Source organism: Hirundo rustica, chromosome 11 (assembly GCF_015227805.2).
Source record: "Hirundo rustica isolate bHirRus1 chromosome 11, bHirRus1.pri.v3, whole genome shotgun sequence".
Classification (NCBI taxonomy): Eukaryota; Metazoa; Chordata; class Aves; order Passeriformes; family Hirundinidae; genus Hirundo; species Hirundo rustica.
The window spans coordinates 6,485,943-6,512,780 of NC_053460.1; the positions used below are offsets into that span (position 1 = coordinate 6,485,943).

At 50.1% G+C, this 26,838-nt stretch overlaps 1 protein-coding gene across 4 annotated transcripts; it reads left to right on the forward strand.

Annotated features, from left to right (window-relative positions):
- The first annotated feature begins 232 nt into the window (after window positions 1-232).
- Window positions 233-25,737, forward strand: ENKD1 (enkurin domain containing 1). 4 transcript variants are annotated; one of them, XM_040074937.1, is made up of 10 exons: window positions 233-304; window positions 5,247-5,594; window positions 10,326-11,138; window positions 18,184-18,312; window positions 18,578-18,802; window positions 19,897-20,069; window positions 22,136-22,297; window positions 23,377-23,546; window positions 24,375-24,511; window positions 24,979-25,737. In XM_040074937.1, exons 2-10 carry the CDS (start codon window positions 5,342-5,344, stop codon window positions 25,137-25,139), a joined length of 2,223 nt encoding a protein of 740 aa, XP_039930871.1. In that variant the 5' UTR covers window positions 233-304; window positions 5,247-5,341; the 3' UTR covers window positions 25,140-25,737. The 4 variants fall into 4 exon arrangements, with proteins under 4 accessions (XP_039930871.1, XP_039930872.1, XP_058278011.1 ...); XM_040074938.1 differs by having other exon boundaries at window positions 24,375-24,630; window positions 24,979-25,114; XM_058422028.1 differs by lacking the exon at window positions 233-304 and adding an exon at window positions 5,049-5,068.
- Window positions 25,738-26,838: the final 1,101 nt, after the last annotated feature.

The following is a 26,838-nucleotide window of genomic DNA, read 5'->3' on the forward strand; positions in this document are numbered from 1 at the left end:
CGCGGGGATGAGGCGCCCCTTGCCGACCTTCCATTGGCTGCTGTTCCTGTCCGTCACCGCAAGTCCCGCCTTCCCGCCGATCTCCGGCAGTAGGATTGGCCGCAGCTCACGAAGCGCGTGAAGCCCCCCCGGGCGCCGCCATGTTCGGCGCCACTGCCCGGCGGAGAGGAGGGGCGGTGCTGCGCTGCCGCGCGTGCGCGGGCCGGGCAGGGGCGCCGCCCCGGGAGCGCGCGGCCGCCTCGGGAGCGCGCCCGGCCCGAGGATGCGCCAGGCGGGACGACGCCGGTGGCCCGGCCGGGCACAGGTGAGGGCGGCTCGGACCCCTCGAGCCCCCCGGGCTCCTCCGCTGTGCCGGGGCCGCTGCGGCGAGGGGGGCGCGGTCCTGCCAGAGGGCGCGGGGCCGGGAGCGGCTGGGAAGGGGCCCGGGGTACCGACCCCGTGTGGGCCGGTGGGGTGAGGTGGGGCCTGTCCCCTCCAGACCCCTGAAGGGGGGAGGTCTGGTGAGGTGAGGTGAGGTGAGGTGAGCCGTGTCCTGTTCCAGAGGTGAGGCGAGGTCAGGTGAGCTCTGTCCCGTCCAGCCCTGTGAGGAACCCGCACACGAAGAGCAGCTGCCCAAGCCCCGCACCCCCGGGCGGCACAGAGCATCGTGGGCCGTGCCAGAGGCATCCCCGGGGCTGCCATGGCCGTGCCCTGTGCTTTGCATGAGGGCCGGTTTGGTTTCCAGGATTTTCTAGCTGCTGCTGTCTCAGGCAGGGTCCTCACTGCTACCTTCGACCTCGGGCGGCACCTGTGGGAAGTGTTGTGCCTGGAACGGGGCCTTTGCTGCTGTACATCCAGACCAGGAAGGACAGGGTGCTGTGCTGAGCTTGTCTCGAGGTGTGGTGGGAGTTCCTCGAGGCTGTGGACTCGTGGGTTATCGCACAACCCGCTGGCACCAAATCAAAAGCATGTATAGTAAAGAAAGCACGCCAGTTTTGACATCAACACGTGAACCATTTCATACAGGCCCTCGAGTATATTCGTGCCGGAGGGCAGAAGTGCTTGCTGGTGTGCTCCTGTGCCACATGCTCCATCTTTCTTGGAACCCAAATGGAACTTTTTAGGATGAGCTGGAGACATGTGAAAAGCATGTCTTTTATGCACAGCCAGTGCTATCCTGGCCAGCACCTTTCTGAACATGGGCTGTTATTCTTTCACTACCTGTGGCTATCTGTAATGGTCCACAACAGCTTCTGGACCCTGTGATCCTTGACTGTGCTATTTAGTTCTTGAGACTTCTGCCTTGGGAGCTCCCAGGCTGCTTCAGTGTGGAATTGAAGGGGATCCTGTAGGAACCATCAGGTTTTTCATTGTACTGAGTCACAAACTTCTTGTTGCTATCTGTACAAAAAGTCAAAAAGCTCCTTTCTATGACTGGGATGGGACTTCAAATTCACTGTGAAGTTCAGCAAAAATGAAGGTGTTGTATGGCCACCAAAAAAAAGGAATGGCAGAGCTCTTAAGTGCTTCTCTTGGAAAATTTAAGTCAGAATGATGTTGCAGGATTGATTATTTCATCTCTGTTAAAAAGATGTTTATCTCCTGACATACAAGATGTCTGTTGCAGTCTGGTTTCAGTTGCCCATATAAGCTCTGCCTTTTGGGTTTTCCAGGGGAGGGTTCTCATTGAAGTGTTTATTCCAATATTTGACTACTGGAGAAGTTGATGCACTAGGATTTTAACGTTTGAAACTAATTTGCTGAGGCTTGGTGTGTTCTAAAGTAAATATGTATAAATTGTACCTAATTCTAAGCTGGTGTTGGTACCAGTTTCAGGCATTTCATTCTCAGAGCTGTTCCTGTGCTCTGCCGAAACCAGTTTTCTCTAGTTTTCAGTTCAGTGCTAGATGTGACTTCTGTGCATCCTGTGAGTCTCAGTGGATACACAAGAGTCTCTCTTTTCACTCCCTGTAAATGACAGGTGTCTGCACTGTCTCATGGCAAGGGGACTTCACAACTTAAAAAAGTCTGCTGCAAGGAACCATCTCCTTCAGCGTGTTTGGATCCTGCCTTCTCTGACCTCCATTTGATGTGCTCTTATATGGTGAAGGACAATGAAAATTTCAGTTTTTTCCACCCTAAGCCACTCTTGACTTTATTACCTCTGATGTCTCTTCCCAACTGAGGACTCTTTCCTTGCTTAGGTCTTCCTTTATGGAAGATTTTGGTGCTTTTGATCACCTCTGCAGTACTTCCAGTTCTGCTCACCCCCTGCTTAGAGGAAAAGTACCAGATGTGCACACAGAGCTCCAGACGATGGTGCTCTGGGGACTTCTGTGGTGGCACAGTGCTGTTCTTCTGAGATCTCTGTTCCTTCTTCCTAAGCTGTTAATTACAGCTGCCTCTCCTCAGCAGTGGTCTTTTTCTGACATGGAGGCTGTTTCCTCAGGGTGGTTTGGGCTGGAATCCCTCTCCTGCCAGCCCTGGAGTGTTTGCAGTGGGGGTGAGGGTGGCAGTATCCCTGTGTTTAAAGGCTCCCATTACAGGTCTTTCAGCATCTGCTCAGTTCTGCTTGTGCTCCATGTGCTCTGTGATTTGCCCTGTGTAAGGATTGCCTTTCTGCTGCCTTTCAGCACCCACATCCATCCTGCTGTGCCTTCCCTGCCAAACCAGGACTTCCCAGTTGGTGAAAGTCTGGTGGGGGAAGAGGAGGCTGCAGGTGGCTCTCAGGGAAGGGAAGAGAAGCTTGTCCTCTGCTCAGGGTCACTCTGCAGAGCCTGGTGGCTGCAGTGTTGGGGGTCTCCAGCCCTCTGGGGCCCTTTGACCCTGCAAGCTGTGTCTCCATACCCACAGGGCTGGGGCTGCCCTGCTGGAAGTCATTGCTGAGGCTGGGTTGGCCACTTCTTGCTTTGTGGTGGTACTGGTGGTGAGCTGGTGGCCTGAAGTTCTTGTAGCATCGGGAGGTGGTGCGTGGTAGCTAATCACTGGATTTTGTAGGTGTGTGCCAAAAGCTCCTAGTGATACCAGTGTAGAAGCATGATATGTTTTGGCATAAGTGAGTTTAAGATTAATTCCATTTGACTGAGATTATTTTTAAGAGGCAGTTGGGTGGAAAACAGGAAAGAGTAACACTTAAACTGAGCGATTGTTAAAGAAATCAGCTTATCTGAGTAGCAGGAGTCTCCTGTTGCACATACTGTTGTGTTCTAGAGCATTTTCAATGAATTCAGCCTTTTCTAAAGGCTGTTGTGTAAGTTAGACACGTCTATGTGTTCTGATGCAAGCAGGCAACACTCACCTGGTCTCTGTTCCACCTCACTTTGTGTCCCTTCAAACGAAGATTATGTTCTTTCTGCTGTAAGAATTTTTAATTCTTCCAGACCATAAACTGCTAAACAGATTTGTGGGGACTTCAGTATTTATGCCTGCTGTCCATCCAGTTGCAAGGTTGGGTTTTGTTGTTTGTGTGATTTATATAAAGCAGGCCTGGGTAGAAGCCATCCTCCTTGCCAGTACCCCAGGATCCCACCCTTTTATGTAGACTAGTAAATATTTTCAAGATCCCTTTGATCTTTGTCACTGCCTTATTTGAGTGTTCTGCTAAGTGTTGGATAAAAAGCAGTTTATGCCAATGATCTTTGTTCATCCTTATAAAGAATGACAGTGACAGTATCACTGCAAATGCTGCATCACACAGAATAAGGAAAAACATACTGAATTAATTAAGTAAATATTTAATAAGCTGTTTTATGACATCTGTAAACATTTGTGCATTTTGCAAGATAAATATTCTCAAGCATTTCTGTTTTCTAGTTTAGTATCTGTACTACAAAAATACCTAAGAATTCAGTCAGGATTCAGTTTTATAACATGCTGGGCAGCGTAGGCACCCCCAGACTAATGAGATGCTGATTGCAAACAAAGCACTTGCACTGGGAGTAGTTTCACTTCTGTGCTGCTACTGCCCAGTGCTGTCAGGGTTTGCTTTCATGTGCTGTGACTTGGTGTGAGTATCTTGGGATGGGGAGATGATTAACATTTTCTGTAACAGGCTGTGATTCTTGCTGCTTATAGGTGTCTTTTCCAAAGGTGTTGATTTGGTGCTGGTAGCAGTTCTCTTTTTAAATATGGTCTTTGCTTTTCCATTGTAAGCTTCTAACAAATACTCAATTCGTCATGTTTTTCTCTCAAAAAAGGTCAGGTGGGTGTAGTAGATGAGAACTGAGAAAAGCACAGAATAAAAGCTGGATTGTAGGTTTCTGTGGTGTCAGAGGTTGAGGAGACTTCTGACATCTCTTCTTGAAGTTGGTGCTAAAGCAAGTGCTAAAGGCAGTTTGGCCAGTTGTGGACAGCAGCTGTGCTAAGAGACTGGCAGGTAGGAATTGATTTACCAGGGAATATTTGGAAGAATAAAAGGAGCATGATGTGACCAAGTGTTTGTGTGTAGGGAGTGTAATAATTCTGTGCAAACCCTGCATTCCTGGAGATTAAGTGGCGTTGGCAGAAGGAGATATTTTTAACTGTCCTAATTGCAGCTTTTAACTACCCACAGTGGACGCAGAGGAGCGCCCTTTTCCTTTCAGAAAGCAGATTTCTGTGTATTTAAACACTAGCATTCTCTCTCCTTGTAGGCTTCTCCTCCCCAGGCAAAACAAGCTCATTGAATTCAGGCTTTCCCCACAGGACATATTTTCTTAATCTTCTCTAGACTGACTTATCTATTTGCCATAAAATTGTTCAGGTCCAAGTAGTTGTTGGCAGTTTGTGTATTTAATTTTGAAGAAAGATTTATGTGTCCCAAAGCATGTCTGTTATTTCCAGCTATTTCAATTGGTCTAATAAAAGATATTACCTCATGTCACAAACCTTTATCTCATTTAGGGACTTACATCATCACAAATAGAGCAGCACTGCCAATGTGACAGACTCCATGTCCTGTCCTCTTGGTGCTTCCTGTCACTCCCAGTTTGTGCCTCCCTGTGTCTGGTTTATCCTGCATTCTTGTGTGTGTTTCTGTCCCTGTGTGCTGAGTTTTGAAGCTGAGGAGATGACTCTGTCAAGCTGCTTTCTTAGCATTCTTCTTCAAGAGGTTTGTTAGACTTGTCGCTTAGTACTGTATCTCTATAGATTGCACCTTTTGGAGTTTTGGTTTTTGTCATTGGGATGTTTGAGGATGTTGAAAGCTATCGGGTGGTGTTCAGGATAGGTGTGTTTGATACCACAATGTGCCTTTTCCTGATAATGACTTGTAACTTCTCATATTTTAGGAGCTGTGGATGGAACACCTAACTGAGGAGCCAAACCTTTTATTGAAGGCCTGTGTGTAGACCCTGATGCTTGAACGAATGAATGAAGAATAAAAATGCTCCCTGGAGTGGGCGTGTTTGGAACTGGTAGTGCTGCCCGTGTCCTGGTACCTCTGCTGAGGGCAGAAGGCTTCTCCATTGAAGCTCTTTGGGGGAAGACTGAAGAGGAAGCCAAACAGCTGGCAGAGGAAATGAACATCTCCTTCTACACGAGTCGGACTGACGATGTCTTGCTGCATCAGGATGTAGATTTGGTTTGCATCAACATCCCTCCACCGCTGACTCGGCAAATTGCTGTGAAGGCTCTAGGTACCTTTTTATCCTTGGAGCTGGACCAAAAGTCCATAGCTTTTTAGCAGATTGATATTTGAAGCTGTTACCCCAGCACAATTCTGGTTGCGCCAATGGGCAAATGCAGTGCTAAAAGTTTTGTGTGGCGTTGTGAGAAATGTTACCTGGATTTTTTTTGTAATAATACTGTTAATAATTGCTTATAGCTCTGCTTGAACCAAGTGGGCTGAAATATCTTATTCAGTTCAGATTGAAGTTGTGGTAGGGAGTTTATAATAAAAATCCCCTCTATCAGAGATAATAATGAGAGGGTAAATGGCTTTATGCTAATTAAAAAAAAAAAAAAACAAAAGAGAGCAACAGAAAACAAACAAACAAAACAGCTTAAATAGTTTAATTCATTTTAGATTTTCCATTGTTCTGTACTAGGAAATTGAGATTTGCCTGGAAAGGGAAGATTGTTCAGCTCTGCTTTATGCTTTCCCCACAGGTAAAATCAAACTTGGAAGTTGAAGTCCTTAGAAAAAAATATTTGTATGCACTCAGTAGAATCTTGTGAATTAGAAACTAAGAAATGCTGTTTTAGCTGTGACCCTGGCCACTACCTGGACCACTCTTGGGACATCCATGTCCATAGCTGGCTGATGTGGTCACAGGTGGAAGAATCCTTCTGCCTGACGCAGGAGGGAAGATATTGGGGACAGCAGGAGGAATCCAGCTAGATGAGAAAGAAGGGATGACACCCAGACGGGTTGGGTAGGGAGATGGGAGCCAACTGCCCAGGCAACCTGACATTTCTTAATTCCCCAGTGTGTGACTTTGTAGTGTTAATGTCCTCTCCTGTAGTGCAGCGTGGGTGTCAGTTTGCGTGTAATTCTGTAAATAACAAGGGTGATATTTTTACTGTGTTTACAGGAGATACACAAGTTAATTTTAGGACAGGTAATCTCAGACCATGTGAGCCAGGGTGGTTTGTTGAGCCTCTTTTCTCTCCAGTAATTTCTTTTGGAAGTAAACAAGTCCCTGCACAAACATTTGCAATGCTACTTGGATATGCAGAGACAGATTTTAGGCTTTTTCTTCCTTTTTTTTTTTTTTTGTATTGTTAGATTTGGTTGTTTACCTTGTTAGACTACTGTCCTTTGAATTCTAAGGTATGATTTTTAAATATTTGAACTGTAAGTTAGAATTTATCTCTTCAAATATGCTAAAAGCTCTTTAAAGCACTTGTTGGGTAATACGCATTTCACTAGGTCTTGTGGCTCTTGGTGATCAAATGGGCTAAAAAGGAGAGGATTGAACCTTCTCTGGTGAATTAACGGAAATGGATTGGGATTCCTTCATTGAAGGCTGGGAACCCATAAGATGGCATTATCCAGAGGAGGAAAGGGAGGTAAAGCTGGTGCAGAAATACAGAGATACATGTATATATGCTTGAATGCAAGTTTAGGAAGTGGAAGACTGAAAAAGCTGGGGAAATGGATGGATGTAAGAGGAAAGGGTAACAATCACTTCCCCTGTCCTGAGATGTTCTGATCTGCAGACTGGTGCAGACATCTCAGACCAGTGTGGTGCTGACCTTGCCTTTCAGCTTTCCAGGTTCATTGCAGTGGTATTTTCAGGCCTGCTGCCCAGTATATCATGACTTATTTAAACTCACTGTTGGGTGGTTTCCTGTGCCAGAATGTTCTTAAGGAACACAGAACCAGGGCAGGGCCAAAGATGGCAACATTATCTTTGGAAGTTGAGATTGATACAGTGATGGTTATAACCAGAGAATTATTGGCTGTTGAATTGTTTATAACAGATTGGTGTTTAGTCACCAAGACTGGGTTTAGGAAATGTCAGAAGTAGCGCAGTAGTAATGGTCTTGTGTGTTTTGTTGGGCTTGGTTTGTTTGTTTTAAAGTGGTGACATTTTACCACTTATTTTTTGTACATTTTTCTACTTTCTAAAAAAATTATGCTTCCATTTTTGTTCCTGGTAAAGAGGAGAAAAAAGCCCAGTTTTTCTAGGTGGTGCAGTTTCCTTGCCTAAGTTTCTTGCTGACAGGCATCCCTGAACAAGCCTGGGGACAAAGCAGTGGCACTGGTTTGAGTTCATGAACCAGACAGAACAGATCAAAGCCCAGGGGATAGTTCACATTAAAATCAGTATAATCTTATGGTTTATCTCCACAACAGGCAAAGCAAGAAGCTCTCCTTAAATCTGTGCTTCTTTTGATCTCAGAGGAACTAAATAAATTTCACTAAATGTCTGTGTTGTGGTTCATGTCGCACAGTTAAATGCACCCATCCATGCTCTCATATCTCCTGGCTGGTGAGGGCCTCAACTGAAAATTTTGCAGCTGTGGTGTAGGAAAACAATATGGTACAAAGTTCAGGTTATTCATTACTGAAACAATAGTAACAGTCCCAGAGGTGTAAGCCGTGCTGCCTTGAAAAACAAAAGGCATGGCCATTACATTGGTAAGGGACCTTGTAACCATCTCTGACTTGGCCCTTGTCCTTGCTTCATGGCCATCTCTGAGCTTGGGGACAGCTGGAGGGATGTTCCACTGAAGACAACAGCAGGATTATCCCAGAGCTGTTATGCGTTTCCAGGTCTCCATCCTGGCACTCTGCAGCGCGTGGTGCGCTGTGCCGAGCTATCGGTGTGCTGCACCGGCTGCCATCCCAAAAAAAGGCATCAGCCAGTTTTAGCTGCTCCAGTGGCTCAGCCTGGGCTGCACAACAGGCAGAGCACTGAGCGAGGGCGAGGCTGGTCAGCAGAGCAAGGACAGCCTGGTGTGAGGAGCTGCCCGGCGGGACAGGGCTGTCCCCACGCTCGGCCGTCTCTGCTCTCAGCCCCCGCTGCAGGGTCCCAGGGCTGGGCAGGCAGGGGAGCAGCACCAGCACAGCGCTGGCTGCAGAGCTGTACCCAGGGCGTGCATGGAGCGAGGGTCACCCCGGTTTTCTGCAAGCTTTGAGGATGCAGATCTGCTCAGGATGCTGTGAGCATCCTTTTGTTTTCTCTGGCAGTGCTTTACTGTAACCTGCCTGGAGACAAGTGCTGTTTAAACAAGGCAGAGAAACTGGACTGAAGCAACTCCAGATGCTTCTCCAGGTGCTTCAGCTAGCTGTGAAAAATACTGAATTGAGTGTTGTACCTTGCCTTGGCAGCAGGACGGGGGACAGGGGAGTCAGAAATGTCCCTGAAATGGGGAGTTACCTATGAACATCCAGGGTGTCCACTGGGACCTGACCCTTTCTTCATTAAAGCTGCTGTAGACTCGTATCAATATAGGGGATTTCTCACTTGTAGCATTCTCATTTTCTGGCTGGATTTCTCTTGTGTCTATTAGAAGCAGAGGTTCTGAGTCTCCTGTAGCTGTCCCCTGGCTGAGCTGTGTCCCTGCAGCGCGCTGGCCCCTGGCCCACTCGGAGGGCTCGTGGAGGGCAGGGTGGGTGCAGCCAGGAGGGGGATCTGCCTCCCCTCTCGTACCACAGACCGACTGAGGCGCCTGTGCTGGAGCCTTCTCACTGGGAGTCAGTTAAAAGCTGTTCTGAGCAGGGAGCACAGTCTGCTCCTGGCTAAGGAGTTTTCAGAGAGGGGCCTGCCACTGTGTGCCGTGATTCCTGCAGTTCTTGGGCAGAGACTGCGGTGTGCTGTGACTGACCTGCAGGTCTGGCATCCCCAGTTAGTGTCTGTAATAGCTGTGTTAGGAATAACATGGTTATTGCACTGAAAAATGTTTAGATAAGTACTTGATCAGAACAGATGTAAAACAGGAAAAAACAGTCAAAGTAAAGCCCTGCCATGAGAAGAAGAATACCAGAAAACCTCCAAATGTAGGAATTGGTTAAATTGTGTACTGTCATGTTCTTTTGTATTACTTCATTTCTGTTTTAAATTTAGGGGAAAAAAAAAAAAAAGGAGGATTATTGACTGCCCCCATTGATTTAGGCTGAGCATGATGTAAAGTGCATCAGTAGCAATAACAGTGCAGTGGGTCAGCTTGGGGCTGCAGCTCTTGTCTGTGTCAAGAGTGACAGCTGTCACTGTGTCAGCTCAGTCATCTTTTGTCTGATTGTACAAACAGGCTGTATGTGCAGACCAAAATGATTTGCTTTCTAATTAGAAAGGATTGTTTTAAAACAGTCCACTTATGAAATCATTATTTCTAGTTCTTGTGTTCTGTGCACAGAATCTGTATGTATGTCTGATATATATATATATATATATATACACTTTTATATATAAGTAAATTGTATATCCCATTTATATTAATTATTTTTTTTAATTAAATTGTATAGTGATGGTGAAATACAAAGTGAAAATCAAATCTCCCCTTCCCCCACCTCTTCCCTGCATGGTAGGTGGCTTTTTTTTTTTTTTTTCCCTTTTCTCCTCTGGCTATACATGTATTCAAATATTTTTTTAACTGTAGCACTCATATTCTGTCTTGTTTTAATGCCATGTGATGCCATTTGGACATTTACCTTCCATCATGTAAAAATCCTCTCTTTATTTGGAGTCTCCCTCTGTGAGAGCTTGTCAGCTCTGCACCTGGAGCATCTTGGAAACAGCATTGAGTCTTGCTGCACTTGGCATTCCTACTTTAATTCCAAGACCTTTACCTTGGAAATTGCAGCAGGAAAGCCCAGTTCTTAAAAACACCGCTTCTTGACAACCTTCGGGGCATCTGAGCATGTTTTGCTCATGTATGCTAAATACTGTTTCGTTTTTTTTTTTTCATTCGCGCTGCAGGAATAGGGAAGAACGTGCTGTGTGAGAAAGCTGCTACCTCTGTGGATGCCTTCAGGATGGTCACAGCTGCCAGGTATTACCCCAAGCTGATGAGCATCGTTGGCAACGTTCTGCGTTTCCTGCCCGCCTTTGTGAAGATGAAGCAGCTGATAGAGGAACACTACGTGGGCAACGTCATCATCTGCGACGTGCGAGTCTACGGGGGCAGCCTGCTCAGCCACAAGTACAACTGGATCTGTGACGAGCTCATGGGAGGGGGTGGGCTGCACACCATGGGCACCTACATCATCGACCTCCTGACTCACCTCACCAGCAGGAGAGCGGAGAAGGTCCACGGCTTGCTCAAGACTTTTGTGAAGCAGAACACGGCCATCAGCGGGATCCGCCACGTCACCAGCGACGACTTCTGCGTTTTCCAGATGCTCATGAGCGACGGTGTCTGTTGCACTGTGACCCTCAACTTCAACATGCCCGGATCGTTCATCCACGAGGTCATGATTGTGGGGTCTGCGGGTCGCCTCATCGCTCGTGGGACAGACTTGTACGGGCAGAAGAACACCGCGCTCCAGGAAGAGCTGCTGTTTACAGACTCTCTGCCTGTCAACAAGGGCCTTCTGGATAAGGGCTTTAAGGACATCCCGCTGCTCTACCTGAAAGGAATGGTGTACATGGTGCAAGCCCTGCGGCAGTCTTTCCAGGACCAGGAAGACCGTCGGACATGGGATCATAAACCTGTGTCTATGGCAGCCTCTTTTGAAGATGGTCTGTACATGCAGAGTGTGGTAGAGGCCATCAAGAAATCCAGTAGGTCAGGTGAGTGGGAGACTGTGGAGGTGATGACCGAGGAACCAGATGCCAACCAAAACCTCTGTGAGGCACTTCAAAGAAATAACTTATGAACATTCCTACCTTGGAAAATAGGACAGTTAACACTTCTGGCTGTAATGTAAAAAAAAAAAAAAAAACCCAAACAAAAAACCCCCAGTTTTTAAGAAACGTAGATTCTTATTTAATAGCCTGAGTTTCTTGGTTTTTTTAAAACATGTAAAATATGTTCTGATAGGAACAGTTCTGGTTTAAATTGTTTAAAGAGTTTTAAATGTTTCTGTTTTTTGCAAACATTTAATTTTTGTCTTGGGGACTGTTAGGAAAACTTGAATTGCCCTTTGCACTTGCAGTAGCTGAAGTGAATCGTGGGATCTCTGCCATTGCGTGGCTTGGAAATGGGACACAACCCCTGTTGCACAGGTTGCTGATTTAACCATGAGAGCACGTAGAGCAAGATCAGGGAGTATCTGTTGTTCAGATGCCTTTTTCTTCTCTCTTGGAGACTGATTTATGTTTTAATCCTCAGTTTGTAAAATTTTAGAAGAGTTTAATGCTGTAACAGGTCTCTAAACTCCTATAGGACAAAAAGTAGAAGGAATGAATTGAAGTTAGTAACATAAGGATCAGCCTTTTGGCTTCCTGTATGTGGTAAATGTCTTTCAAATTCATTCAAACTGATGTTTTATTTAAATGATACTATAGTTCTCTGTTGTTGGTGTCTTGGCAGGAAAGTCTTCAGGAAGTCTGTGATGCATTGAGTTATTCTTCCATATCTGTAGACATTATTCCTTCTACTCAAGAGGCTGCCTGCATCCAGCAGCTGTTTTTCCATAAGCTCTGTGCTTATGTCAGTTGTGTTTACTGCCTGGCAGCACCGGTGCCGTGCCTGTGGGGCCACGTTCTCATTTCTGTGACTGTTATAAATAAATAAATGCCTCCCAGGGTGACGGGATTGCCACAGTGTCGTGGGTAACAATGTTGTGCAGCGTGAACCTTTCAGGGACCTGAAAGTGGAAGGAAGGAGGTATTTCCTACCTCTTGCAGCTCTCTTAATGTGCTGGCTGGGTAACTGTCACACTACACGCATCCTGATAGTTGAGAGAACAGGGACTGAACTGCCGTGGGTAAATGTGCTCTTGATTTCAAACACTGGCTATTAACCCTCTGCTCCAGCCCATCTTCACGCTCTCCTGCAGCTGGTGTCCAGGGGAGAGATTTGCTGGCAGGTGATGGGGTGGAAGTTCATTCCTTTTGAGAAGTGTTTCTCTCTGAGGCAGGAAAGGATAGTCTAATTTTACTACATTTGTTTTGTGTACTTGAAAGCTTTTTTTTTTTTTTAATGTGTTTCCCACTAAATTGTAACCCTGTGTATTTATGTATATTAACATGCACGCTGCTGTTTCATAAGCTGGACCTTCCTGAAAAGTATCATGTTTTCTATAAAAATAAAAAGTGTTTGTTGAGGAAATTCTCTATGCAGCTCTGTGCTTGTGTTTGATTTGGTCAAGCTAAAACCATCCTTAAAAAAAGTGAGCAGGAGACTCAGACCTGGGACTCAGTATCTGGTGAGTCTTTTCCTACTTGTTGCAGAAGTTGCCAGAAGACACCAAGTAAGGAGCAAAATCCCTGCAGTATTGATGGGACCACTGTCTTTGCTTGATGTGTAAATCAGGTATTTACCTTTGGATATTTACTTTCCAGACTCTGACAGAAACAAGTCTACTGCTGTGCTGTTTTAAAGGGTAAGAACATGACTGCTCTTGTGCTCTGCGCAATCTTCTCTACTGTGAGCTGTGTGAATGAAATGCAAGGTTAGATTGGATATTAGGAAAAGGTTTTTCACCCAGAAGGTGGTTGGGCACTGGAATAGTCTCCCCAGGGAAATGGTCATGGCCAGAGTTCAAGGAGAATTTGGACAATGCTCTGAGATGCACAGGGTGGGATTCTTGGGGTTGTCCTGTGCAGGGCCAGGAGCTCTACTCAATGATCCTGCTGTAGGTGTGAGCATCTAATGTCTGTGGAGTCTGTGTGCTATGTAAAATACATGAGATAATGTGTCCCAAGCTCACCTGGCAGCCACCGCCTTCATTCGGATAGAAGAGCCTTGACTATTTTTATACCAGTTTGGGGTCTGTTTTGAAGCTTCTGGAACTGTGAACCTTGGTTTGTGCCTTTGTCACTAAGTTTGTATTGGGCAGAAAAAAATCTAAAGTGCAGCTCCTTCTCTAGGAGGAGAAGGAAGCATAAAGCCTCTCCAGCTGATCTCAGTGAAGGAAGGACGGTGCCGAGACTCCTGTGTGAGAAGGAGACATGAGCGCAGAATTCTGCAGAGAGGTGAAGGGCCTCTCGTGGGCTGGCTCCAGCCCGAACCTGCCCTACACAGGCAGGCCGGGATGTGACCACAGCAGCGCCCCTTTGGACAAGGCACATTCCAGCCCTGAAGCCTGGGTTCTCCCCGTGCAATCCCCGTGTATTTAATGCAGATGTACATTAGGGACCGGGGCCGGCCGGGGGTCGGTGCCCCCCGTGTGCTGCGGCTGCCCGGGCACGACCAGCGGCCCGAGGGAGCCGCGCCGGGAGCGCTCCGGGCCGGGCCCGCCCATCCCGGCGGAAGCGGCGGTTGCCGGGGAGCGGCGGGGCCGGGCCGGGCCCTCGGCTCCGGCGGGCCCCGCTCAGCCCAGCCCGGCCCGGCCGGGAGCGCTTCTCCGCGGCCTCCCTGGGTGAGTCCTCTCGGGGCAGCCGCCGGACCCTGCCCGGCCCGGGGCCGCCCGCCGGGGTGGGGAGCGGCGCGGCCGGGGGCGGCGGGGAGCCGGGCCGGGGCAGGGCCCAGCCCGCGGGGGGAGGCTGAGGGCCCCCGGCGTCCCGGGACTGCGCTGCTGGCCGAAGGGAGCCAGGAGGGTCTCGCAGGGGTGTCCGGTCGCCCTCGGTGTCCGCTGTGGCTCAGCGCGGTGCCGGCTCTCAGCACATGTCCCCAGGCAGGGCCGGTGTTGATCTCCCGGCCCGAGGAGCTGGGGCAGCCACACAAGCTCCAGCCTCAGCACGGGGCTCGTCCTTGCATCCCAGAGGAAATCCCGCGCGTTGAGGTGGAGCCTCCGCGTGGTCATCTGTCCTTGCCCTCCAGAGAGAACTGGGCTGCAGCTCTGCAATAGCCGCATCGCTCTCTGCCCACCTCCCAGTGCTCAGCACGGCCCTCGTTCGGCTCCTGCCCCAGCTGCTGCAGGAAATGCGTCTGACTGCCTGGGCAGGCTGTCCAGGCTGGCTTTATTCCTAGATATGTTGGTAGACAGCAGCTCCTAGAAATGCAAATGCCGGTGTTGCACTTGTCTGTACCTCTCCGTCTGTTTTCAGAGAAACAAAAGGAAAAATGGGTCTTTGAGACTGGCAGGTGAGGAAGAGCTGGTGAGACCTGGGGGAACCCGTGTGGAGAACAGCATTAAAAGGAGAATATTAATCTCTCCCATAGGAGTCAGCAAGGAGAAGGTTTAGGCAGGGACAAAAACACTGGGTAGGTTCACAGCACATTGACCTCTGGTCCCGACTCCCAGTTCTTCAGGAGGAATGGTCACAGATCCATTTGTGCTGTTTTGGTGCAGCCCTCAGGCATGGAAGTTACCCTGATGTGACTTTTCCAATTCAGCTAAAAGTGTTGAGGAAGGAATCAAACATGCAAGACCAGCTGCACGGAGATTAGCCCTTTGATTTGCTGCAGATGACTTGCTCTGCTTATCACAGCTTATCACAACCGTGGGATGTTTTTTCCCATGCTTTTTGCAGAGATTGGCTCATGAAGGCAAGAAGCTGGGCTGGCATCAGCTCTGTGTGTGGTAGCAGCTTCCTAGCCAGGGACCCAGGCACAGTGAAAATGTCATCTGTGAAGAAGAGGGAATGCTTCAAAGTCAGATGCCGAGGGTTCAAGGCTGTGAAATCCACCTGCCTGAGGTTGTCTGTTCCTGTGTTTTGCAGTTACCTTAACTACAAAGCCAAAAACAAGCCACAAAAGGAAGCTGTGGTTCTCAGAGGCTCTGAAAGGGCTCAGTTTGCCAGGGGGATAAGTAGCATTTTTACCACTTGGTCAGCTGCAGCAAAGGGCACAGAGCCGAGTTAATGGTTATTAAACCTGCAGATGCTCTGTGAGAGAGAGAACTGGAGCCTGCATTGCTCGGCTCCTAAGCTGAGCAATGGCATCAAGCCATGGTTCTGGTGGAGAAGGCAGCAGCAGGGGCTGAATGAGCTGTGTTGAAGTTGTTGGGTTACTCCAGCAACTGCTCTGTGCCTCCTGTAGCTGTTCAGGGTGGCTGGGAGCTGTGACTCTTCCCTAGGGAATCTGCAGGCTGCAAGGGGGGAAGGAACAGAGAGGAGTGGCACACATGGATCTGTTTGCCTGGACTTATTCAGCCTGGTTCTGCAGAGTGTGCCTGCCTCTCACAGCCTGTGAGTGCATAAATGGTGTGTGTCTGGTGGCAGCAGGTCGGGTGCTGCATTGTTGATGTGTAGGTTTGTGATGTGGTGGTAAAGCAGATGCTGTCCTGGTTGCAGGCAGCGATCAGGTCACTGCCCAAGAGGCCTGACCCTGTTCCCTCATCCCTCTCCTCTGTGTCCATGAGTATGTGCTCCTGCTCTGTTTCCCTGGTGCTTGCTCCAGTGCTTCTCTGATCTCCCTGTGGATGTAAAAGCCGTGTTCCTTTGGGACAAAAGGTTACATGGGCAGAAAACAAACCCAGTGAGAGAAGTGACTTGTTTGATGCAGGGGAGTGAATTGGCTCAGCATGGGACTGTTGGTGCTGCAAAGCTGTCCCGAGAAATGCAGCAGGTGGGGATGACAGCAGAGGTCATACAGTCCCTCCTGGCAGGAGTGAGCCATGAGGGTCTCTCGCTCCTGTCCCCCATAGAGGCCCATGGTCAGCAGGAGCAGAGCAGCAGCTTGGGAGGTCTGTGCCAGTGGTTGGTGACTGGGGCTTGGCAGCTGCATCCCAGGGCTGGGCACTGCTGCTGGGGGCTTGTGTCCCTTGCAGGTCCCTACATAGGCAAGATGCTGCCCATTGTAATGAGGTTGTCTGATCTTGCAAGGTCCCAAGCCAGAGGTGATGTGACTTGCAAATCAGGGAGTGGGTGTCATTTGCACATTCCCTGCAGCAGGGCAGGGTGCAGTTGGGATGTGAAGGTATAAAACGAGCCTTCCATCCCCCACCTCCCATCAACCTGCCTTTCCTCCTTCAATCCCCCGCAATAATTGCCTGCTCTGTTACAGGTCTTGATTTCAGCCTGTCATTTTGCGTGTAAATCACTGGGTTGGGACTCGAGTTCAGATCAAGATCAGCTGTGCATTTCAAAGCCAGTAGCTGTTCTGGAGTGATCTCAGGGTGAATGGTTTGGGTTTTGTTTTTTTTTTTTTTTTCCTCTAGAATAAGAGAGGCTGTTCTGGCTTAGTTTGATCCATTATCGAGGAGATTAAATAATACCAAGCCAGCATCCTTTTATCTCTGGCTGAGAGTCTGTGCCTGCTTTTCAGAAACAGCTTTTCCAGAGCAGCCGGATACAGGCTGCACATGCATGCTGGTGTGCAGCAGTCAGCACTGCTTGCATTGCCTCTGCCGTTGTGTCCGGGGGATGAATAACAGCGTTTTGCTAATGGGTCTCATGTCAACAGGGGTGATTTAGCAAGGAAGGCTGCAGTGCATTAGTTGCTATGACTCAGACTCACTCAGCCTTGCACTGATCGTTTATTGGTTTATAAATTAAACTGCAGATGCTGCGTCCCGTCAGTGCTGGCATGCCAAGGATCCTGAAGGGGGTTCTTCCCGTCGAGTTGTCTCAGAAATGTTTAAATTACTGCCTCAGGAGTCAGGGAGTGCAGGTTGTAGCCCCAGCTCTTACAGCAGTGACTCCAGCCAAGCTGCCGTGGCGCCTGTCAGAAGTGTGGTGTGACTCTGATGAGGCTCTTGTGCATCTGCTGAGAGCTCACCAGCAGCCTGTGCCTGCTGGTGGGGCATCCTGCACACTCATGCTCCGAGCAGCTTTCTTGTAGGTGTAAAAATGCTATCCAGGAGATCTTGGTGAACAGTGCAGGGGAATTGATGCTGGCTGCTCCTGTCCCTTCCTGGTGGAAGGGTCTGTGCTTCTGTCATGGAGAGAAGAGAAGCAACAGAGACCTGTGTGGGCCAGGGCAGGGACTTGTGGGTCTGTGCTGCTTTGAAAAGTATTTCAGAAATGAAAAACATGTTCTTCTAAGCAAGTAACTCTGTTATCCCCGAGACCTGAGAAGCCATCTGGACTCTTCCCCAGAAATCCAGTCTCTGCCCTGCATGGTCCTGGAGTGAAATGTTTTGTCTTTTTGTGAAGTGTTTGTCCCTCTGAGGCTCAGCCCCAGCCTGCTCCGGGGTGGTGACAGCACAGGTGTGTTCTCAGGGAGGATATGGCCATGTGGGGCAGGAGCTTCAGCTTCCTCTGGACAAACTGTGTTTGAACCACAGGAGCCGTTTAGAGGGAGCCCAGGGTACAGGATAATTCAAATCTCAGGCTAAAACCTGTCAGATGATGGCCGGCTACTTTGTGTTTCCTGTTCACTCCTTCTGTGTCTGCATTAGATGTTTGCATATGGGAGAACAAAGCCAGGAAGGATTTTTTTGTACCAAAGGTACCAATATTACAGCAACTGTGGACATTTTCAGGACTGGTAAAACCACCAATTAGACCCACAGTAGAGCCAGTACTGTTGGACCCCTTATTTCACCTGCATGAAGTCAAATTTGGGGTGGTTGCTGCCTGCAGGACAACTGTGGAGCTGGGGGTGAGGTGTCAAATGAAAATCAGAAAGTCTCCTACATAAATATATTAGATATAGATATAGATATAGATATATAGATAGATATAGATATAGATATAGATATAGATATAGATATAGATATAGATATAGATATAGATGTAGATGTAGATAGAGATAGATATAGATATAGATATAGATATAGATATAGATAGATATAGATAGTGGATTTTCAGTGGCTCAGGGAGTTCTGTTCATTTCTGTTCTCAGTGGTGGTTGGCTCCTGTGGCAGAGGCAGAGCAACCTGTGGCAGGATGTGTGAAGGGCCATCCAGGATTTCTGGGCCCATTCCTCCAGACCCAACACTCTTTCCAGAGTATTACAGACGCCCCTTCTCAGGTGAGTCCTTGATGTTTGTTACAGGTTTGGGGGTTTGTGCTTTGGCATGACACAGCTTCATGTCCTTACCCCTTGGTGTCCTCGCCAGTCTCTATTCACACTGATGAAGGTGCTTCTGATGGTGATCCTAAAGTGGTCTGTACAGCTGGTTGAATAATGGGAAAGCATAAGGCAGAGGTGAAGAGGGGGTCTTTTGGGCTGTGGGCGCAGAAAACTGGGGTTAAGATAATTTCCTGACAAGGTTCTCCTTTTCCTTTCTCTGCAGCTCGAGGGAGGCTGGAAGGAAATGCTCAGAAGCTGTATTTAAGCTGTGGCCCCCTGGAGCCAGTTCCCAACCCCTTCCCTGCTTTGGGCAGTGCCCGCCAGGCTCAGCCAGCCCCTCGCATCCGCCCCAGCGGAAAGGACTTCCTGGAGAGGGGACAGAAAGGGACACTCAGCCTCCTACTGCAGCTCCAAGGGATCTCCCTTGATGAGGGGATGCCAGTTAAGAGTAAGTACAGCCAAGTCACTGCTGGCCTCAGCTGCCTTTGGGGTCAGGGATGAAGCATGGGGGATTGAGGATGGATTCCCAGGATCTGCTGCCTGAGGAGAGCTTGAGCTTCAAGGGCTGGTAACCCCATCTGCAGCTTTTGGCCTGACAGTGGGGTCACCTTGGCTCCAGTCTCAGGTGTAGAATGGCAAGAGGGACTTGAAAAAAGGTGCAAACATTTGGACTTCTTCATAGCCAGACTTCTGTATGAATCAAACAAAACCTTGATGAAGTGAGGATGCTTAATGTGGCGAGTTCCTAGTTGGTGAAGCCAGGCAGGATTTGGAAGAGTGTCTGTATATGTGGATGTGAGAACATCTTTGCAAAAGATGTTCCCTTCTGCAGGGCAGGGATGTCACCCAGAATACATTCAGAGGTCCAGGAAGGAGATAAGGTTGAGCCCTGTGTGTCATTTTAATTTACTTCGTGTGCTGGTGTTGCCCTGAGGTGGTGCCAGTGTGGTAGATGCCACAACTGCTGTGCCCAAGCAGAGAGGGAATGGATGAGCATCTGGTTATGTCAGCTGAGATATTCCCTGTCTTGGGGAGCCCAAGGAAGGATAATTTTTGATTCAAAACCAAAACTAACCCTAATCCATAATCTTGGTTGTATCCACTTGAATGTGGGACGATGGCTGACCCTGAAACCAGGAATGGTGCAAGTTCAAGGCTCTGCAGCCCTCTCTGCTTCAGAAACACCGTGTGAGCTGAGCTGGGAATTGACCTTGCTCTTGAGAGGGTGCTGGCATGGCTTGTCTGGCATAATCCATACTGGGACAAGTGGAGAGCAGGGGAGTCTGTGAACACCAGCAGCGTGCACAGACCTGTTCTGATGCTCATCTGGGCACGGTGGGATCCTCTGGCAGAAGGGTCAGTCTGGGAGCGTGCATCTAACAGGAGCAGGATGCAGAGATGGTGTAGTCTGCAGGGGAGGGAAGAACTTGCTGGTGGTGTGGGCAGTTGGACCAGCTTTGGAAGGGAGCTGTGGCTCTGGTGCCAGCGCTCCAAGAGCCTGCATGCTGTGGCAGTGAAGGTGTGTCTCCCCTTGCTGAGCAGGGAAAGAGGCCAAGGACTACGAGAAGGAAAATGTGAGGAGGATAAAGGAGATTCAGAAGAAGTGCAAAGAGAAAGAGCGAGCCCAAGAGCACAGCCGGCCCAAGCCTGTGAAAGCTCTGTGGAAATCCCAGAAATACGAAAATGTGGAGTCAAAGGTGAAGGCCAAATTGCAGGTTGGTATCTGTGGAGGAGCTCCTGAACTCTCCAGGCTTGGGGTGTGGCTCAGCCATGAGGGATGATGGAGACGGGGGGGTCCTGGAGCCTGCAGGATTTGGGGGCATCTCAGTGCTGAAGCACAGTGGGCAGATGTGGCAGTGGGGCTGTGAGTGAGAGCGTGTGGTTTGGGTCCAGAGAGTGATTGCTGCAATAATCCCTGTCCTGCTTCCCCCTCCTAGCCATATTTTCTGCCAAGGGATGCTCCCATCTGGCTTTTCAGCTTCCCCATCTTTGGGGCAGCTCTTCTCTGGGGTTTGTGCCAAAAGGCTGTGGTGTTTTACCCCGTGGGTGGTGGTTCTCAGATCTGCAGGCTGCACTGAGCCTCAGTCCAGCTATTCCCACCCTGTGGATACACAGTGGGCAGTGTGTATCCACACCTTTTTCCCCACGTTATTGTCCTGGTGAGTACCCAGTGCTCAGGGGGGCACACACACATCTCCAGGCAGTCAGAGTTGAGGCCTCATAGATCAGCACAGCCTGTGAAGGTGCTGAGTTGGAGCCTTTAAGTTCCTCCTCATCTCTGCATTGCTTTTCTTTTCTGTGGCCAGCTTTTGATGCTAAAATGATGTGTATTGATAACAACTGGAAAAATTGGCAAGATGATTCCCAAGCCAGTGGTTCTGACTGCTGTGTCCCGTCTTCCTGGTGTGTCACAAACCTCTTTGATATCTGTGACCCTTCCACACACGGGAGCAAGCCCACGAGCGCTTCAAGAACACAAGCCTACGCTCTTGTTTGACAAATCCTCTGGGTTAGAGGAAGATTGATCTCATTTCTTCCTTTGTTTTGGGGAAGGGGGTGGTCTCTGCGCAGGCAGTTTCTGCGTGGTGCATTACTTGTGCTCTGTGTATTCCTCCAGAGAGGCCCTGGCACTGACTCACGATGCTTTAACTGTTGCTGTTGCTCTCCTGGAGCTGAGGTGTTCCCTGTGAAGGAACTCCATCTTCTGTGGAGCTGCTGCTGCTCAGAGTTTCAGTTGACTCTGCTGGATCTTGATGACTAATGCAGAGTTTTTTTCTCTGTCATCTGTCCCTGGGGCTGTTAACTGTAGCAGTTGTCTTGGAAAGGGTTCTGGCAGTCCCAGTGCTCCCGTGGAGGGAGATGGGGCAAGCTGTGCTCTGTGCTCCTGAGGTCACAGACTCAATCAATTTCGAGCCAACTGTGCTAGGTAAAGACAGTTCTCATTAACTTAGCAGAGAGATCCAGGTCTCCTGTTGAAACAAGACCGATCATCTCTGGAGCATGAGCAGTCTGGGCAGTGCTGAGGGCATCCCGTACCCTGCTCCTCACACCAACCCCACCGATGTGGCTGCCCAATCCCACCCTCGGTCTGCAGCTGAATGGGCCAGGCAAGAAGGAATCTTCCCCAGGGAGCTGCAGTTCAGCTGAGCCCTTGGGTATTTGTGAAGATCTGGGGGTGGCCCTGTGCAGTTCCCGTCACTCCCAAGGGCAGAGCAGTGCCCCAGCTGCGTTTTTCGTAAGGTTACCCACTTGCCACAGTGTCAACTTTCAGTTTTCAGGGTTTGTTTGCAGCAAGACTGTCTGAGATAATGCCAGACCACCTGCTAGACATCAAATACTGTCACCCTGTGCCACAGCCTCTGAAGATGCCCCTGAGATGCAATTCCACCAGACTCCATTACTCTCTGCCCCTTTTTCTTTCTAGAGTGATACAACCACAGATTTGAGGTGCTGAGCAGAGCAGCGCTTGAGAACAGCACCTCAGCAGGTAGCTCCGTGCCTACCTGCTTGATCCAAATGTGTTTCTGCAGAGTTCCCCCTGTTTCTTAGCATTCAGTCAGTGCCCAGCTCTGGATCTGTTGCTGTTTGTTGGTCTTTGCTGGCTGACTGCAGTTTGTCTTCCCCCAAGAGCTCCTGCCAGGCCGTGGCAGAGGACACGTGCTGTCGTGTGCCTGCTGGAAACCTGTGGCTGAGCTCGTGGTCGACCACCCAAACTTGGCTGAGCGGGGTTTTCTTTGCTCCAGCCTCCCTCCACTGGTGGATCTCTTCTTGCCTTTCCCAGGAGACCTCCCCACCTCCAAATCCCGAGGCTGTGAATTTCCTGAGGGCGTATTCTCGCTGTGGCTCTGGGATCAAGCCATGCAGACCACTGTCCCCAAGGCCCGTCAGAGCAAAAGCAGGGGCAGACACAGAGGCTCCAGAGGCAGAGGGTGCTGAAACCAAGGTGAGTTACACACTAACTGCATCCATCCCAGGGATTTCTGATCCCTTGCTCCCTGCTTTGAGCTCTTCATGTCTTCTAAAGTGTCGGGTCAGATGTGCTGCGTGAGCAGGGAGATGTGTAAAAACTGTTCCTGGCTGAAGGGAAGGAACAGGGTCTTGGTCACTGGGGTGGTGAGATGGATATTCAAGGACTGTTAATTCTAGCTTAATCCTCACTCATAGTTAAGGAGATCATGAAGTTCCCTGTGAAAATTCTACCTCCTCATGCCAACAATCTCAAATCTCCTCTTCCAAGGACTTTGCAGGAGGTCTTGGGGATTTGGAGGCTGTTCCCACTGTAATCAGAGGAACTGTGGCTTCTGGATGTTAGATAAAAATCTGGGAAATGACTGCATTTTAGTAAGGAGAGTTAAATCAGCATTAGTAGTTAAACCTTTCAAGTAGTCTGTTTGGGTGGTCCTAAAACAGCTCCATGACTCACGTCCTTTTCCCTTGGCAAGTGTGAGATTGTCAGTTTGTTGGTTCCTAAATGCCATGAATGACTTAATTAAACAGGACATGATCTCCAGAGGAGGAAGACTAGGGAAATCTTAAATGCAAACACAGCCACCTTCACTGTCTCTTGCAGCTGAGGAGCTGTGGTGGAGGTGCTGTCTCTGGGCATGTGCCCCAAGGATCAGCAAACTTCCTGCTCTGCCAGGGGTTCTGTTGCATTTCTTGGCCTGGTGAGCGCCCAGCCTGTTTTTCCTCTGCCCTCAAAATGCACCAGTAGGAGCCATGGGGACTGTGCCAAACCTGTTCTTTTCTGTCCTCCTGGCTTTTAAGGCATGTGGTCATCTCGGGGACCTCAAAGAGGCCAGGTTTAGGCTTGGCTTTGCTGCCTGCCTTCCCAAACCGTGGCCATAGCTCCTGCCTGTCTGTGGCTGTGCACGGGCAGTGCTGAGTGTCTGCCTGCGCTGCTCTCATACCATCCACTATCTCACGTGGTGCATTTTTGCTTTTTCCCTCGTGTGGCCAGTGGCAGCTGGCTGTGTGCGTGTGCCCAGCCTGCCCCTGATGCCCGGCTCTCTCTTTTTCCAGATGCAGGTGGAGGGCAGGAGCATTGACTTCATCAGGCACAACGCCTGCGCTGCCAAGCGGGCCCCGCTGCGCCGCTCCCAGTCCCTGCAGGCGCTGGCCGAGCTGCTGCAGCAGAAGCACCGGGAGCAGGAGGAATACAACGCCAAGCAAAAGGGCCACGTCCCCCAGTAGTATGTGTGCCCCTGTCTGCTCCACGAGGCTGTGACAGCCTTAACTGCACCCCCAGGTTCTGCCTGGAGAGATGGGCTGGGCGCAGAGGCCCCCTTGCTGTGTGCAGCAGTGCCGTTTTCTGTGACCTGGGGAGCAAACGCTGTCCCTCCTGCTTTCTTGGCTTAACCAGCATCCCGTGCCCAGCGTGAGGGGGATTTGTCTCCAGGGCTCAGAGGGAGTTTTGTCTCCTCCTCCCTTGCTGTTGTACGATGATGCTGATACGGGGAAGCTCTGTGTGCCTTGAGAAATGCGCTCCTGCCCCTTTGTAAGCTTCGTTCCGTGTGATGTTTGTTCCATGTGAGGCAGAGAGCTCGCCCTGAGGAACATCCAGCTAGTGCTGTGCATTCTGGGGCTCTGCTTGGAAAACAGACCCTGTCCTAGGACTGACTGTGGTGCCCGTGCTTTGGCTGTGCTCTCCTCTGCCAGCATTCCTGGCCGTGAGCTGCTCTGCCCGGCTTCATTCTGCCTCTGACCCACAGATGGTTTGGCGGGGACTCAGTGAGCCAGAAATGAGCAGCAGCAGCAGCCCTTGTCTCCAAGGAGCACGTGTTGGCCTGAGTCCCAGCAGCCCTTTGTGGACGTGGAGCACATTTGCTGGCCCACATGTGTGGTTTAAACACGGTGTATCCCCCACCATGGGGGTGTGTGCCAGCACCCGGGTCCTTGGGGTCCTCAGCCAGTGACACGGAACCTGGCGGGGTTTGAAGGGCATGTTCCCGGCCTCTGCCTGTGCCCCTGGGCCACCCCTGCTGCCAGATGTGCTGACACCTGCTCTCCTTTGCCTCCAGCCTGCTGGAGAGGAAGGAGCTGTGGCGCAAGCAGATGGAGGAGCGGCTGCGAAACCTGCCAGACCCCGACACGCCGCCCGGTCACACCATGATGCCCGAGAGCCAGCGGCTGGAGACCCTCAGCAATCTGAAACAGAGTAAGAGGGAAAGAAACAGGGATTCCAGCTCAGAAAAAGAGACAGTCCTGGAGAGGATGAGGGAGAAGAGACACAGGGACACAGATTCCTGCCACTTGGAGAGTTGCCTGGATTAAGGCGTACGTAGGCAGGGTGTGAGCTGTGTGCATGGAAAAAGCAATCAGTGTCCTGCAGGTTACAGGACTCTGTGGAGCAGACTTGTCCAGTGGACCTGATGTTAGAGTTGCTATTGCTCCTAAAATCTTTGATTTTGGTTGGAAGGGGCTTTCAGAGGTCTCCAGTCCAATCCTTGGTTCTCAAAGCTGGAGCAGGTCCCTCAAGGTCCCCTCATCCAGCTGAGCTTTAAGTAGAAGGATTCTAGGTCCTTGTTCCAGTGCTGCCATTGTGTTCATGGTCATAGCAGTAGAAAAAGGATGGATTTCTTTGCTCCTCAACTTACACAACTTTTGCTTTTTCTCTTTTTACAGGCCAGGAGCAGCTGATAAAGGACCTGGTTCTGCTGCCAATGCGTGGAGACAGCCTCAAGATGCAGAAGAGGCGCGTAGAGCTCGAGAGGAAGCTCTCCCAGATAGACGAGGCGATCAAAATTTTCTCAAGGCCGAAAGTCTTCATCAAGCTGGACTCCTGAGCTGGTGGGGCCAGGTGTGCTGTGCTGCTCTGCCTGAACAGCCTTTGTCACCGGGCAGGAATGGACATCGCTTTTTGGAAAGGAAGGAGAGGAAGGCGAGTTCCAGACTCTGGGCCGTGCAGGTGCTGATAACAGTGTCCAGTATGCAGCTGGCATCTCTTGCTCACCTTTCAGTGCTGTATCTTGTCCACAGGAAAGGGAGGGAGATGCCCTGATGAAGGCCCTGCTCAGTGGTCTGGAGAACAGTTGTCTCTGCTGCTTGACTTCTTGCAGATCAGCTCTTGGCTCTGGATCTGTGGCATCACCTCTTACTTGCCCTTTTTTTCCTACTTCTAGAAAGTGGTAGGAGGTCTCCTGTGCTGCTGCCTGTGGTATTCCTTGTCACTCTCTTTGTCCTGAGCTGGACTGTGGTCATGGCTCATCCTGAGCACCTGAGGGCTCAGGGGGCAGCGTGGGGACAAGAAACAGACACGGAGCTTCAGTGTTTTCTGCCCAGGGAAGGGCTGGGCTGTCAGAAGGGTCTGGTCAGATGTCTGGAGAAGCCTTTCTTGTCTGTGTGGCAGGAGATACTCGAATAAATCATCATTTCCATCCTGCAGTGTGTGTGCAGCTCCCAGTGGGCCCAGCAGGGCCTGAGGAATGGTGTGGGCAGCAGAAACCATCAGCATTGGCACAGTGCAGATGGGATGAGCTGTGGGTTTTACAGGGCTGGTGCTGGGACATGGTAGTGGGACATGGTCTGGGGAATGTGGAAGAATCCTGCCAGATCTCCATCCACAGGCTGGCAGGACAGCACTGGGAAGGTGCCATCACACAGGTGAGCTCACTGCTGCCTTACCTTCAGGTGCCATGCAGGAACCTGTGCAGACCTTTGCAGGGATCTTGCTGCATGAGGCAAAGAAAATTTTAAGCTGTAAGGGAAGGCTGGAGGGTTTGGTGCATCTCCTGCTCAGCAGAGGTGCAGTGCCACGGCTTGGAGCCATATCCAGCTGAATTAGGAGAATCTCCAAGGATGGGGTTGCCCCCTATCACCTTGCTGGGGGGCACCTGTGTCTCCAGACAGTCCTTGGCTCAGGGGGAACACTTTTTCCCCTGAAATCCCATCATGTTTTCCCTTCTTGCAGCTTGTGCCGTTGCTCCATCTCCTTTTACTATACAGGGTGGGGATACCGTGCGTGGATCCCCCAAGCAGCTGCCTTTTTGCAGGGGTTGCTCCATCCTGGGCAGGATTTTGTGGGGTGGGGATCTTGTGGATTATTCTAGCCCTGCCTGTGCCACCTGGCACACCTCAGTGCCCTGGGATGTCAGGGCTGACGCTGCTGCCAAGGGCTGGGGAATACTTTGGCACTCGAGGGTTGGAGGAGGTGAGATGCCAACTGGAAAATCACCCCATGTGCCCCTGGGGCCACCTCAGGGCAAACCCCACAGCCAGGCTGAGCCGGCTGGATGAGAGTGACTGGGGGCCATGGGCACAGCCCCTGGGCACCTCCCTGCCCAAAACAAGTCTGGGCTAACCAGGCTGTCAGATCTGCTCTCTGCTCTGTCTGGGCTCTGGCTGTGTGCCATCAGTGTCCTCAGCCCTTGCTGCACTCCCTGCCTGCCCTGGCCTGAGGCTCTGAATGGAGAGTTGATGCTGGCTTTTCAGACCCTGAGAGCTGCAGGTCTCCCTCCTTGCCAGTCCCACCACAAACCCTTGGCA